Source organism: Rhipicephalus microplus, chromosome 1 (genome assembly GCF_043290135.1).
Source record: "Rhipicephalus microplus isolate Deutch F79 chromosome 1, USDA_Rmic, whole genome shotgun sequence".
Taxonomy (NCBI): domain Eukaryota; kingdom Metazoa; phylum Arthropoda; class Arachnida; order Ixodida; family Ixodidae; genus Rhipicephalus; species Rhipicephalus microplus.
Window position 1 is genome coordinate 60,530,857 of NC_134700.1, and position 15,575 is coordinate 60,546,431.

A 15,575-nucleotide genomic window follows, 5' to 3' on the forward strand; every position below is an offset into this window, starting at 1 on the left:
TACAAGCACCATCCTAGGAAGGCGTACATGCCTCCTCACCGGCTTGATGGTATTATATCAACACTTCTATTTAACGAGTTGACAACGCTTACGTGATCACGCACATCGCCGCGCTGATTGCTGCAACAACAGCATATTCTTCGGGCGCCACCACTGGTTCCCAAGACCGCTCGCCCGAAAATGCTGCAGGGATCATTCCCGAAGCCTCATGCTTGTCCGAACGACAGAATAGCTTGATGCCTTCCAGCTACCGTATTCTTGTACTCCACATTATCATCAGAGGTTGCGCGGAAACTAACGGAGTTCCCAGGATTCCAGGACGATGCTGTTCGGCAGGTCGCAGTGGTCTCGGCAGCCGCTATGTCTGACCACACTATCGAAATTGGCCCGTGGTCATCGACCGCCTTCTTGATTCTGTCCAAGCCTGGCACAACTACGAAGGTGTCTAATAACAATCGTAGCCTCAAATGGTGTGCGAGGCTGAATACAGTTTTTTGACCGCTTTCTCAGATCAGTGCTGCCCTCAACGCCGAGTCACTTTCCCTTGTTGAAGTGAAAAGAGAGGCTCATAAAATTGACGTGGCACCTCTACTCTGTGCCACCACACACTCCAACCTGACCACTACCGAAGACGAGGCCTAAAAGGGGCTCCACCTTGAGGCTGCAGCTGTGGGCTGAAGTTCACCACTAAATCAGTCAGGCTCTTTGCTAATACCCGAAGCAACTTCATCGCAGCCAGAGGTCGCTACTGAAAACAGACCTCATTAGGGGCGTTTCTCCAATGACCAAGACGCAGAAAGTCATTTTGTCTTTGCAGCCTTGCTCTTCGCTAACTTGTCCGACTTCGGACACCGAGCTTACTTGGAGAACCAGCTCGACAGTTCACTGGAGTCTTCCAGCCTAGCAACAGAAAGCGCCTCTGCCTCTACAACTGGCGCCCGACGCAGGTGCTGAACTCCGCTTCTGCCCTCAGTACCCGCCCCCCTGCCCGACGCCATAACTTCTCTGGAAGAGACTGAGATCATTCCGCATACAAAGCAGTTGGAGGGGCCAGCCCAAGAGTCATCTTTACTAGGGCAACTGCAGACACCAGCATCTCTAAAGCTTCACATGCCTACAGCCATGATGCTGCTAGAGACCAAATCAACCATAGATGAACTCACTCACCAAGACCATGATGTAAACGTCAGTGCTGAAGATACAGACAGCAGCCACTACAAAAGCTTCCCAGAATGTCCCACGGCACATACCAAGACGAGTCGTGAATTAAGTTCTCCACAACATATCACAGAAGCTGCATGCCCATTCTCGACACCAGCCAAGGCACCAAGGGTGCCTTCTGGGATATTCTTTCGGCAACCCTCCTCCGGCGTTCCACGTCTGCCGCTGAATCTGTAGCCCGCCTGAAGCACACTGTCAGGTCTATGTTTAGCAGCGGCCAACACAGTGTTTGCGTGGCTGAGAGCGACCACAGTGACGTAGCCAGTCTTGACCTGTTGATACATTATAGTGGAATATTGCCGCACCCAGTTGCAGCGTGACCGAGGCCGACCTCCGCCATGCTGTCAGTATCGGCTTTTATATGTAGTTCTGGCAGATATTCGGACGAAATTGCAGCATGGCTGAGAGATGCGGCGAAAACGAGGCGGCCAATGTGGGCCACCTGAGTCCTCGAAACTTTTCAAAGACGCGTTATGACGTGCAAAACAACGACATTCCAAGCAAGCCAGTACCCCCCACCACAGACATTTCGGCAGCTCGTCATGCTACGTAGCAGTCATGGCCGAATATATGGATTACAGTTCCAATGGGGCACGGGCGTGTACTGGAGGCTAGACGGCGAGGCGGAGGAAGACAAAGCGCGATACAGAGCAGCCAGTCCACAGCAAAGGTGCGGTCTCTATTGTCTATTTTTTCCTTGACGAATGGTACTTCCGTAGGCCTGCACCACTTAGCTTTCCCATGTGTCTGTTTTGTGTGCTGACCACGCTATGCTATGTTCCTACTGAAAGAGAATGACTCTGTAGCCCTTGATTTTGGGGCTAAATGGCGTAGCCTAAATCAAACAGTGTGAATGAACACCATTCTTCTCACCTTAATATCTTCAGATGCCGTAAAACTCACCATGTCTTGTATGAAGGCTTGTCAGGGCACGTGAACCCTCTGTATGCTGGCGAGCAGAACGAGAATATCCCCTTTGCGGACGCACAGCACGAAAGGCTTATTCACAAGAAACTCCACTACGTCGGGAGCGTGTGCCGACGACGATCCCTCTGAATCAGGCAGCAGCGGTACTGTGGGCGTGACCCCCTCGTGTACGCCCACCTGAACCTTGTGGAGCACCCACGTAAGGCTTACCGGCGTCATCGTCGTCACTGTCCTGCACAAGGTAACCATAGTCTGATGAGTAGTTTGAAGGCTAGATGATTCATAATCCTAAAACATTTTCAGCGGCTGTTGGCTATGCTTTGAATAACGTGTTCAACAGCAAGAAAGTTCTAAAAGTTTTTGCGTATGTAGACAGTATTCTCTTCATTTTAAATACTAACCCCTTTCAGCAAATTGCTAGCGCTGTTGGTGTTCTTTTGAACACGTTTAGACGATATGGAAAGGTCATATACTTCACCCACAAAGTTTTTAACAATGAAAACTTGAAGGTTTTAGATATTATGTTTTTCAGGGGGTAGCATAGTTGTTTGAAGTACTCTTCGCGATCGCAAAAACATACTTTATCGTTCGATTCGGCTCACAGTAAAGTTGTAAAGAGAGCTATTCTTCACAATATCTTCAATAAGTGCTGACAAAGCTCGGCTTTCACTTGGCTCAGGATTGATTTATTAGCCAGATTGGGCGCTTACAGTAAGCTGCGTTCCCTTCCCCTGCTCCAACTTGTTTGTGGTGTCCGAAACTGTCCTCCAGTAATTTAGGGACAAGAAGAGGTTTCGCTTTGCTCTTGGAGAAAGAAAGACCAAAATTGGTGTCGTATGTGCACAAAGTGGCACACAATTCAAAAAGCTGGCTAGTATTTACAATGTACCTGTAGTTTTTTCCGAGCCACATAAACCGGCAGGGCTATGCCTTCGCTATACAGCGGTCGTGCGGAAAGAAATTAGGGGACCCGAACGCTTCGCCTATAGGAGTTATGTTGATATGTTGTTTCTAGTGCGTACTTCAAACAGTGCGTGAAGCCTTTTCGAACTTGCTGTACACCCAGTACGTGGCCTTAAGAGAATAGGCACAGTAACCTGTTTGCCTTTAGTAGTGGGTGAACTGCTTTACACCATGAATTCATTATAATAATCACAAGTTCTGACGCCCGCTTGTATTGAGCGCTTGTACCACGCATAATAACTGCAATATTTTATGTGGCATTGTGAAGCACGTACATAAACTGTGTTTGTTTGAGAAGTATAATAGCTACTTTGACTGCATTTTCAATCACGAGAAATTTCTTTTTTGATTGTACTCGCAAGCAGGCACGCGGTCATGTCGTAAAACATCTGCTTGCCACGCTAACGACCTGCGTTCGATACCCACTCGGATCCAAACAACCTTGGTTCGGTCTCTACTATGAAGAAATACTAAATAATAATGGTCAAACCGATGCGTACACTAAACACTAATGCTCAAACCGATGCTGTATTTCTAGATTTGTCAAAGGCGTTTGATGTCGTTACCCATCCCTATCTGATTACAAAACTTCTCTCTATTGGCGTTGAACAAAAGTTAGTCGCATGGATAGTATGTTACTTAATACATAGAACACAGTGTGTCGCCATTCATGAGTGTATTTTTGAAGAATTGGATGTGTGCTCTGGAGTCCCGCAGGGCTCTGTACTGGGCCCTCTACTTTTTTTAGTGTATATAAATGATATTTATCTTACTGTTGAACCCCCTATTCATTTTAAATAATTTGTGGGCGACTGCGTGGTATACACAGCTATTAAAACCCGAAATGACCAAACTAAATTAAACAACGCCTTGCACTCAATTGAGACATGGTGTACAAAGTGGGGTTTAAGAATAAATGCTACTGAAACAACTTCTGTTACATTCAGCATCAAAAAGAGGTCTCTCGGCTTTACTTATTCTTTAGGCAATGCTACGATCAACAGATTCGATAAGGTTAAATATTTAGGCGTCACACTTACAAGCAACCTCAGTTGGGAAACACACATTGATAACATTTGTCAGGGTGCCCTTAAGAAATTGGCAATTTTGAAAAGAAAGTTGCGCAGTACTCCTCCTGCTGTGAAATTAAACGCTTATAAGGCACTATTACGACCTAAGTTGGAGTATGCAGATGTCATTGGGAGCCCTTACCAACAATACTTAATAAGTAAAACTGAAAGAGTACAAAATTTAGCTTTGCGCTTCATTTATTCTGTGTATTCACGTCACTCGAGTTTAACCATTTTACGTAATAGGGCAAACCTTCAAACACTTGAGTAGCGTAGGGTCATATCTATATTAAAATTCATCTATCTGCTTTACTACGGTCACTTCAATGTGTCGCGAAAACACTACATCCAAGAGCCCCTAAAACGATCAGCGAAAATTCATCGCAGTAAGACTATTAGGCAACCGAGTAGCCACATTAATTTGCATAAGTTTTCTTTGTTTCCTCGAGAAATTTTTTATTGGAATATGATACCTGAAGAGACGCTCAACTCTGTGTCATAAGAGGTGTTTTTAAGCGTATTCGTAATATCACTTTTGTTGTACGTTTGAAATTACGTCAAGCAACACTGATATATTGTGAAGTTGTAGGTCGAATTTCTGTCGAAAGATTTGTTTTCGCTCCTGCATGGGCCCGAGAAGGGCCTGCAGTATCTGTAAATAAAAATAGAGACTCAGTAATCCTTAACAAATTTTATTTGCGTCGTTCTCAATTTTTTCTTCAGGCATAAGAAGAAGATTTTTCGCTCACAACCAAGGACGCCGACGCTAGAATATCTGCCAAACGAACTCTAGCACTTTTGCATTAAAAGCATGCATGACCTTTCGTCACAAGTGCCGTGAGCGTTGTCTGCAAAATCCCGCTTACTTGCGGAAAGGTGTATATCGTACAGACTACAGTCGGGCACGGGAACATGAGCGATATGTTAAAATACTTGGATGTTTCATCAGCCTGTGTATTTCAGGTCCTGTGCATTTGAACCAGCGTTGTCTATAGCATTCCAATCCTATGCAAAAGTACAAATGCTATCACGAAAAAACGAATCGAGGCATATCACTTTGAAAGAAAAGAAGGGAATCGTCCTAGTGACACTTCTATTGTGGAGCGCAGTAACGAAGCACTTATTAGAAACTTGGCTCTGATATGTAGATACGTTGCTCTGCTACTCGGGATTAGCACTGTATGTGATCTGCTTTGCGCCTGCATGCATGACTCGGCTATGTATGTATTTAGGGACACCTTTGAATGAAGATCAGCAGTGAGTTAGCGCCCTGTCCTCCTTTTTGTGTTCCTTCATGTCCTCGTTTTTTCGGGCTACCTAGTTTCTAAATATTGAGCAATCAAAACGAAGCAAGATGGTACAAAAATCGCCGCATCTGCAGCTATGCTGGAATTGTGTCGGAGCATTTGAAGGAAAACATGTGAGAAAATTATATGCTTAACATACGCTATCAGCCGTTAACTAGAATAATATAAAGAAGACACCATATAAGCATATCCCACATGCACCACTGCTATCTAGACTGTGCAAAGCCTTTTGACATAGCTGGATAACCATCAATGTTCGAAAATGTGGAAAGCATTTCTGAAAACATCTACATATCTGTCTTAGGTCAACGAACGTGTGAAAACCGAAGCAAATGACGAAGCTTGTGTGGCGCCAACAGCACCATCTTTAATCGAGCGGTTTGAAGCGAGCATAGAAGAGCTAATTCCTAGCCCAGCTGATAGCTTTTTCGTTGCAATAATACATCATTAAATCTAAACAAGAACAAAACCTTATGATATGCAGGCAAAATAGTACTGCGGAGACAAAGTGCGCGCTTCAATGGAGGAGTTTTTGGGAGCCAGTGTTTCATCCGTGTGCTCTTGTGACAGTAGAGCATGTAGGCCAATTGTGGTTATCACTATGTCACGAAACTACAATACCTATATGCATCGCACCAAGGCAATAGGCTGTCTGCGACGTTTTATACAGTGATACTTATTAACACAACTATGCAAGATTTCTATTTCGTGGCATCACCCTTGTGATTGTCGGTATTAAAGTTTTATTGTTAAAGTATGGATACCAAAGAATACACGATTCGTTAAGCGTGTGCTAGATTAATTTCATTTCAACTGTCATGAAACATTATGCCACTGAACTATAAGACGGTCGTGTGTCAATCTAACTGCGGTCATACGTATGTATGATATTGTAAACAAACCAATCAATGCGTATCAAATAAATCACGAATTTATCAGTTGATATTAACAACGCTGAAAATACGTACGTATTACTTACGTAACCATCTGTGCTGCGAAAAGTTTCGCTGATTGGCTGCGTTCGCAGAGTGTTTTGGTCTTTAAACTGTTCTAGTGCGCTCCCGCATGTAACGTGTCATTGCGTTTTTAGCAGAATGAGCACCTTTAAAGGAGTGGCAAAAGAAAGTTTTGTGAAAATATCTTTTGCTTTTGATAAGTAGCTGATCGCTAGTTAATAGTTGTAAAGAAACACATTTCGCAAAGTGTTCGATGACTGGTAATGATATGCTGGAACGTTACGACCGGAAGTAATTTAGATATGGAAGAGAACTCGTGGAGCCGACACGCACTAGATGCTCATTTGAACCAACTTGTCGCGATTTCTTGATACGAGGAGGCAAGAATAACGCTCGTTATTGACTACCCCACAAACTGCTTTCGACAAGTGCTCGGCTGCTGGTGCAATAAAAACTAGAATAAGGCAAATTTGTTGCAATTTCTGTCGCTACCGACGCTCAACCATCCTTATTTGTCGATATGAATGTGTTGCGCCAACCATGGTGACGCCAATGAGTAGTCGATGGATGAGCGGCTCGTTGTCGCTTACCAGCAAAACTCTCCTTTATAATCTGGGCTCTCATATAAAAAAATAAGACGAATGCAGTAACGAGCAAGATGCTTCAATTGTTGTCGTTGTAGCCATCCATTGCTTGGATATGAACATAAATATTGATGGAGAGTACGACTACCTTCTTTGCCCTTGTCCATCGGTTCACAATATCTGAAACACCACGTATGACGTCAGAATTCTCTTTGTGTATTCTGTTTTCGATCTCAAGGTGCACAACACACATCATAAAAAACACACATATCCCACCGTGCAACCACATATGTTCAGCACCTTGGCGAAGACTCTTCGTGTATACTGAGTTGTATAGTGTGTATCTTTGTGTATACTGAGCTGTTACGCATCAAGAACTCCGTGGCTTCATTATCTAGACTGCCTGTATCTCGATTTCATGCCGTCCAGTGCTGACGTACATGAACCAGTGGGATTTGAAGGCCATAAAAGAAGGTCCCTAGAACAGCATACAGCTGCGTAACTTCAGCATCTGGAAGAGTTTCTACTCATTGCCACCTTCTTCCTACCATGCACGTTTGGGATGCCCACACACATAGTCATCGCTTTTATACGGCAGGTACCACGGTGACTGTCTCATTGTATGATGGCCAACGACAAGAAATATCGCACTATTTCCCCTGCAGTGATTCACTCACCTGCACACCACATGGGGTGTTACCTTGTATAGAAGGCTATAGTTTCACCCATGGTGAGATGCCTGGTGCCACTATCGGTCCATGTAGCCAGACGTAAGCTACCCGTTGAGAACAGATCTCAGTAGTAATTTGGTTTGGGCCAGCTGGTTTATAGTACTCACTTACCAAGTGCAGCCCGAAAACACGGGAAAAAGAAAGACAGTGGAGATAAAGAAGTGTATGTCATTTATTTCTCGTGTTTTTGCGCTGCACAATCTGACTACACCCAAGTTGTCATTACTGGATTCTTGGTGATATAAAGAGATGGACACCATGAACACTGGTGGTGGAGACACCACCACAGTATGTTCGGTGGGAAGACGCTCCGGCCCATGCTGCTTAAAGGGCCGGGCACTTGTGCACACCGATGGCACTGCAATTGGTGTCCCAGTATATAGAATCGGCGGCTGTGGTATTCCGCCCGCTAAATGTCGGGGAAGGGATTTTATGTAAATCCAATGAAACTTTGTTGAGAAGTGATACTTTCCTCCTTCGCTCACATTTCTCAATATACTCTCCTTCGCAATATCTTTACGAACATGGCGCCACCTGCCTTGCTCCTGCGTAGCAGATGCCCTTTCGCGGGGAGAGCGTTTGTTTGCTAGGCACTACGGTGAGGCACCGCGCCAGTTGTCTAACTCATCCTAAAACTATTTAAACAAGTTTAACGTTGACCCATGACTTCTGCATGTAGTGCTGCTTAGGATAAACAATATTTGCAGACAGAAGTCATAATAACTGTCAGTGGAAGCAACAGCTCACGTGGTCGCTCTCGAAGAGGCAGCGCGATCTCCCCGACGACCAATTTTAGCATTTGGTAAGGCATCCATTGCTTTCAGCTTAATATTGTGCCAGAAGGCATATATTTTGGGAGCAGAGGCCACAACGCGATTCGAGAATTCACTTCATTCTAAGTCTGGAGATACCGACGCTTAGCGACTCTCAAGAAAGCGGTGGGCAACTGCAACACGAATGCAACTGCGCCGACGTATTGAAAAGCGTCCTTTCTGCATGGTGTCTGCAAAGCGGAGCTGCTATTTGAACGATGTTCGCCCGATTGTGGGAACCACATGGATGCAGTTATCGACCGCTCTTCTGCCGGCTCCTTATAAGGAACACCGCTGGGCCTTCGTATTTAGGTGGCAACGGGAACCGAGTTTCACCCTTGTTTATTCTGCAGGTTGGAAATTATTTTTTAGGTGTGAAGCAGCTTATGGCAAAGTTCAATACGGTGTGAGGCGTGATCACCCTCGCTTAACATGTGCCATATCTCACCCGGCCTCTCGTAAACACGCGTGGGCGGAAGGACCCTGTCCTCGCGCTTACGGAGCAGGGGAGAGAAGTGGTGCATGCGAAGAGGGGAGAGGATAGTCGCCACGGGGCCTCTCCTCCTGTTTGCGCGAGGAGGTGGGGTGAACGAGGTGGCAGATAGCTGCCTCCATTTTGTTTTGAATGCGAAGCATTTCTTAGCAAGCTTCAGCGACTTTGAGCGTATCTACCTATATATCTATGTATCTATCTATCTACCTATCTATCTATCAATCTATCGATCTATCTATCTATCTATGTATCTATCTATCAATCTATCTATCTATTTATTTATCTATATATATATCTATACTCCTGCAACTTTTAGCTCTCTTGGCCGTTTTGATAAGCGCATCGATACCAAACTTGGTATGGCTAACACGATTGTATGAAGAACATATTCGACTACTCATAACATGAAAATCATGACATGTATGTTATGAATGTCATCATTACCATATTGTGGTCCTGCAGCTCTTGCGGTGGTTTCGTTCGCATGGCATGTTGCAAAACAGGTAGGGTATGGCATTATTGCACGACCGACCCTAACCTGAAAATCATGACATCGTGTCATGTAACAACATGACTAACATGCCACTGTCATTATGCGCTCGCAGCCGCTTCACTAGCTTCACATATATCAAAGTTGGTATTATGGTACGTGAATGGATGACGAAGGTATGTGACTGGTGCAAACATGATAATCATGACATGCGTGTCATGTAACAACCTGACTACATGCCATTCTCATGATGCACTGGGGGCCGTTTGGCTAGCTTTAATTATACCAAGTACTTGAATGGATGACGAAGGTACAATACTGGTGCATGATAAACATGAAATACGTTTCATGTACCATTGTGACTACATGCTAGCTTATGATGCACTTGCGGCCGTTTCGCTAGCTTCACATGTACCATACTCAGTATGACGTGACGCGAGCGGACGACATAGGTAAATGGCATATACAAACTGAATAATCACGACATGCATGTAATGTAACAACATGACTACATGTCACACTGATGATACGTGATGCCAATGGATGACGAAGGTATGTGACTGCAGCAAACATAATAATCATGAGAGGCACATCATCAGAGAACATGACTACTTCCCGCAGTCAAGGTGCCGATGCATTTCGACGTGACGCGGTGCACGTATTCGCCGGTGTTCAATTCGTCGCGTCGCGCCTGCGTTGCCACGCCAGGTGCCGGTCCTGCCATATACTCGCAGGCGCGCGCCGCACTGCGTTGCTTTGACGCATGCACCTTTCACCGCGTCCGGCGTCCCTCCATCAAGAAAAGAGGGAGACACAGTGTTGCCTGCGTAATGCATCGGCGCGAAATGCAGCATGTTACATTTCGCGCCGATGCACGCTGGTCGCGCCTGGCGTCAGACAATACACTGTTCGCGTTTTGCTAATGTACCGTCGCTGTGCCCAGCGTGCGCGAGCGTCAATGCTACATTGGAGTATATTGGGTCATTCATGATGTGCTCACAGCCGTTTTGCTAACTTCACATGTACCAAACTTGGTGTTACGTGATGTCAATGAATGGCGAATTATATGACTGGTGCAAACATGATAATCCCGACGCGTGTGACATGTAAAAACAAGACAACATGCCATGCTCATAGCTTGCTCGCGGCCGTTTCGCAAGCTCCACAGATACTATAAACTTGGTATCACGTGACGTGAATAGAATACGACGGTAAACGACACATCCAAACATGATAATCATGACACGGAAGTCATTTACAGCACCATTTACTTCCACCTCGTAACGCTGTGCTGACATTAAAATGACATCTCAACATTTCTCATTCGTGCTTCACAGATCATCGATTTCTACTATACGTGGGATCTGCCAATCATTTTTAGCGAACTTCGGCGGCTTTGAGCGTATCTATCTATCTATCTATCTATCTATCTATCTATCTATCTATCTATCTATCTATCTATCTATCTAGCAGCCTACGACTTTTAGCTCTCCGGACAGCTTCGATAATGGTATCGATACCAAACTTGGTATGACATAACATGACTGTATGCAAAACACACTTGATTAGTCATAACATGAAAGTCATCATATGTATTTTATGAATGTCATAATTTCTATTTCATGGTCGTGCAGCTCTTGCGGTGGTTTCATTCACATGACATGTTGCAAAACTAGCATGGTATGACATGATTGCATGGTGAACAAAACAGACAGACATGCATAACAAGAAAATAATGACATGCGTGTGATGTAACAACATGACTACATGCTACGCTCATAATACGCTCGTGGCTGTTTCGCTAGCGTCCCATATACCAAATTTGGTATTACGGCACCAAAATGGATGACAAAGGTATGTGACTAGGTGCAAGCATAACAATCATGAGATGCGTGTCATGTAACAACATGACTACATGACTACATGCCACGCTCACGATGCGCTGGTGACCGTTTCGCTAGCTTCAATTATACCAGATTTACGATTACGGGACGTGACTGGATGACGAAGGTATGATACTGGTGCAAACATGATAAGCATGAGATGCGTGCCATGTAACTACTTGCCTACGTGCTACGCTCATGGTGCGCTCGCGGCCGTATCATTAGCTCTACATGTACCAAACTCGGTATTACGCGATGCGAACGGACGACATAGGTAAATGACACATACAAACATAATAATCACGACATACGTGTCATGTAACAAAATAACTACATCCCACGCTTATGATGCGCTCCCGGCCGTTTCGCTAGCGTCACATATACCAAACTTGGTATTACGGTACATGAATGGATAAAGAAAGTATGTGACTGGTACAAACATGATAACCATGAGCTGCGTGTCATGTAACAACATGCCTACATGACACTGTCATGATGCGCTGGCGGCCATTTCGCTTGATTCACATATGCCAAATGTGGTATTATACGTCACGTCAATGGATGATGAAGGTACGTGGCTGGTGAAAACATGATAATCATAAGATGTGTGTCATGTAAGAACAAGACTACATGCCACAGTCAAGGCGTCAATACATTTTGACGTGACGCGGTGCACGTGCTCGCCGGCGTTCCTTTCGTCGCGTCACGCCGGCGACGCCAGGCGCAGGTCCTACCGTACACTCGCAGGCAGGCACGCGCTGCGCTGCGTTGCTTTTACGCATGCGCGTTTCAGCGCGCCCAGCGTTCCTTACATAGACAGTGTTGCATAGACAGTGTTGTCTGGGTAACGCATTGGCACGAATTGCAGCATGTCGCATTTTGCGCTGGTTGCCATCGAACGGCTGCGACGGACGCTGGTAGTGCCTGGCGTCCGACTACAGAGTGCCCGCGTTTTGCTAAAGTAGCACTGCCATGCCCCGCGTGCGCACGCGTCAACATTGGGTCAGAGTATATTGGGCTCTTCATGAGGCGCTCGCGGCCGTTTTGCTAGCTCCACATATACCAAATTTGGTGTTTTGTGACGTCAATGGATGCCGAAATATATGACTTGTGCAAACTTCATTATACTGACATCCGTGTCATGTACAAACATGACAAAATACCACGCTCATAGCATGCTCGCGGCTGTTTTGCTAGCTCCACGTATACTAAATTTGGTATCACGTACCATCAATCGATGACGAAGGTAAACGACACATTCAAACACGATAATCATAACACGGAAGTCAAGTACGCCATCATTAACCTCCACCTCGTAACGCTCTGCTGATTTTAAAGTGACATATCAACATTTCCCATTGGTGCTTCGCATATCATTGATTCCCACTGTACGTGGGATCTGCCAAGTTTTTTACATGAGAAGCATTTCTTAGCGAATTTCGTCGACCTTAAGCGTATCTATCTATCTATCTATCTATCTATCTATCTATCTATCTATCTATCTATCTATCTATCTATCTATCTATCTATCTATCTATCTATCTATCTATCTATCTATCTATCTATCTATCTATCTATCTAGCCGCCTATGACATTTAGCTCTCCTGACCGCTTCGATAATGGTATCGATACCAAACTTGGCATGGCATAACAAGACTGTATGGAGAACAAATTTGACTAGTGATAACATGAAAATTATAACATGTATGTTATGAATGTCATGATTTACAATTTATGGTCTTGCAGCTCTTGCGGTGGTTTCGTTCACATGAATCGTTGCAAAACTAGTATGGTATGACATGAATGCATTGCAAACACAACCGACAGACCCTAACAAGAAATTCATGACATGCGTGTGATGTAACAACATGACTACATGCTACGCTCATGATGCGCTCGCGGCCATTTCGCTAGCTCCACTTGTACCGAACTTAGTATTACGGGACGTGAATGGATGACGAAGGTATGATATTGGTGCAAACATGATATACATGAGATGCGTGTCATGTAACAACATGACGACATGCTACGCTCATGATGCACTCGCGGCCGTTTCGCTACTTTCACTTGTACAAAACTCGGTAATTCGTGACGCGAACGGGTGACATAGGTAAATGACACATCCAAACATGATAATCATGACATGCGTGTTGTGTAACATGGCTAGATTCCACACTCATGATGCACTCGCGGACGTCTCGCTAGCTTCACGTATGCCAAATTTTGTATTGCGTGACGCCAAGGGATGACGAAGGCATGTGACTGGTGCAAACATGATTATCATGCGATGCATGTCAAGCGAGAAAATGACTACATGCCACAGTTAAGACGCCAATACATTTTGACGTGACGCGGTGCGCGTGCTCGCCGGCGTTCACTTCGTTGCGTCACGCCGGCGTTTCCACACCAGGCACCGGACCTGCCACATACTCGCAGGAACGCGCCGCACTGCGTTGCTTTGACGTATGCATGTTTCACTACGTCCGGCGTTCCTCCAGCACGAAAAGAGGGAGACCCACTGTTTTCTGCGTATCGCATAGGCGCGAAATGCAGCAAGTCGCATTTCGCACCGGTTGCCGTCGGGCCGCACCGACGGACGCTTGTCGCGCGGGTCGCGCCTGGCTTCAGACTATAGAGTGCTCGCGTTTTGCTAACGTAACGTAGCTGTGTCCAGCGTGTGCGCGAGTCAACGCCAAATTCGAGTATATTGGGCCCTTTATGATGCGTTCGCGACTTTTTTGCTAGCTCCACATATACCAAAGTTGGTGTTACGTGACGTCAATGGATGACAAAAGTATATGACTGGTGCAAACATAATAGTCCTGACAAGCGTGTCCTGTATGAACATGAGAACATACTATGCTCATAGTGTGCTCACGGCCGTTCCGCTAGCTTCACATATACTAAATTTGGTATCACGTGACATGAATAGACGACGAAGGAAAACGACACACCCAAACATAATAATCAGGACACGTTAGTCATGTAAAGCATCATTTACTTTCACGTCATGATATTGTGCTGATTTTAAAGTGACATAAAACCTTTTTTATTCGTGTTTCGCATATCACCAATTCCCAATGTGCGTGGGATATGCGAATTTTTTCCTCTCCCGTTTATCTCTGTGACACAGCTGTGCACTTGTATATAAAGCAGCACTCGCTCGCTTCGTCATACTCTCCTAGCAGCGCTGATTGAGTGTTGAATTTGCGGTACACAGAGTAATACAAAAGAATGGGTTAGGGGTTAACATAGGCCGTATGGAATCTATACGAAATTCCACAACAAATAAAACGCACTTGGAAGTTATGAAGCGTGGAAACTTTGGCAAGTTCGTAGGACATAACTGAATGTATGAACAGTTTAACCTAAAAGCCAGCAAAGCGTAACTACGCTCATTCAAAAGTGGTGAAAAGGGATGTCATTTATGTTTGCCTTGTAGACTCTTGTAGGTCATACCCATATTCGACGCAACGCGGTTTCAAAGCTCAGGTTGATCACCTCTTAAGCGTGGTTGCTCGAACTCCCTAATTTCTGCTGTGGTGGAAAAGCTTTTGAAGCAAACCGAGAGTCAAGGAGGGTCAACTCAGCCTCAAAATTAGTCAGTTCCCAAAAACTGTGTTGTTGTGTCTTATCTGCACAACGATACACATAGGCATAAAAAGAAATCAGGAAACGCGCTGGCATTAGTGTTGTATTTGGCGCCCCGAGAAAGTTACCAAAGTTTTGTAAGTTGGTGAATCATCCAGCTGCAAATAGAGTAAGATTCTCTGTGAAATACAGAACGCACTTTGTACTTTGTGTTATTCGTGTCGTATATCTTATTCCGCTATCTTGCAGTAAGATATACATAGCGCAAACCGGTAGGTGCTTGAATGACCGTTTTAGTTAGTCCAATAATATATGCACAATTTCTGTTCACGGACACCTCGGAATACACTGCCGAGACTGCGGTTGCGTACCCCTCATTGAGCGTTGCAAGGTAATAGGCAAGCACAACTCGCAGACCAAGCGTGAGATAAGTTTGGCGGTACATCTGCAAGCTCCCTATCAATTACGCTGTTGCAAAGGGACACTGCGTGTCTTGATCATTTTGAAGTGGTGTATATGTTTCCGACTCAACCATCAAAAGAGAAGA

General features: G+C 45.0%; 1 protein-coding gene across 1 annotated transcript in view; it reads right to left on the reverse strand.

Annotated features, from left to right (window-relative positions):
- Positions 1-15,575, reverse strand: part of LOC142765366 (serpin A3-7-like) — a 108,711-nt gene that overhangs the window by 12,917 nt on the left and 80,219 nt on the right. Inside the window, exon 4 of the mRNA XM_075866179.1 lies at positions 2,125-2,380. Within this exon, the coding sequence (XP_075722294.1) occupies positions 2,146-2,380 (235 nt within the window). The 3' untranslated portion in view covers positions 2,125-2,145. The remainder of the gene's footprint in view (positions 1-2,124; positions 2,381-15,575) is intronic.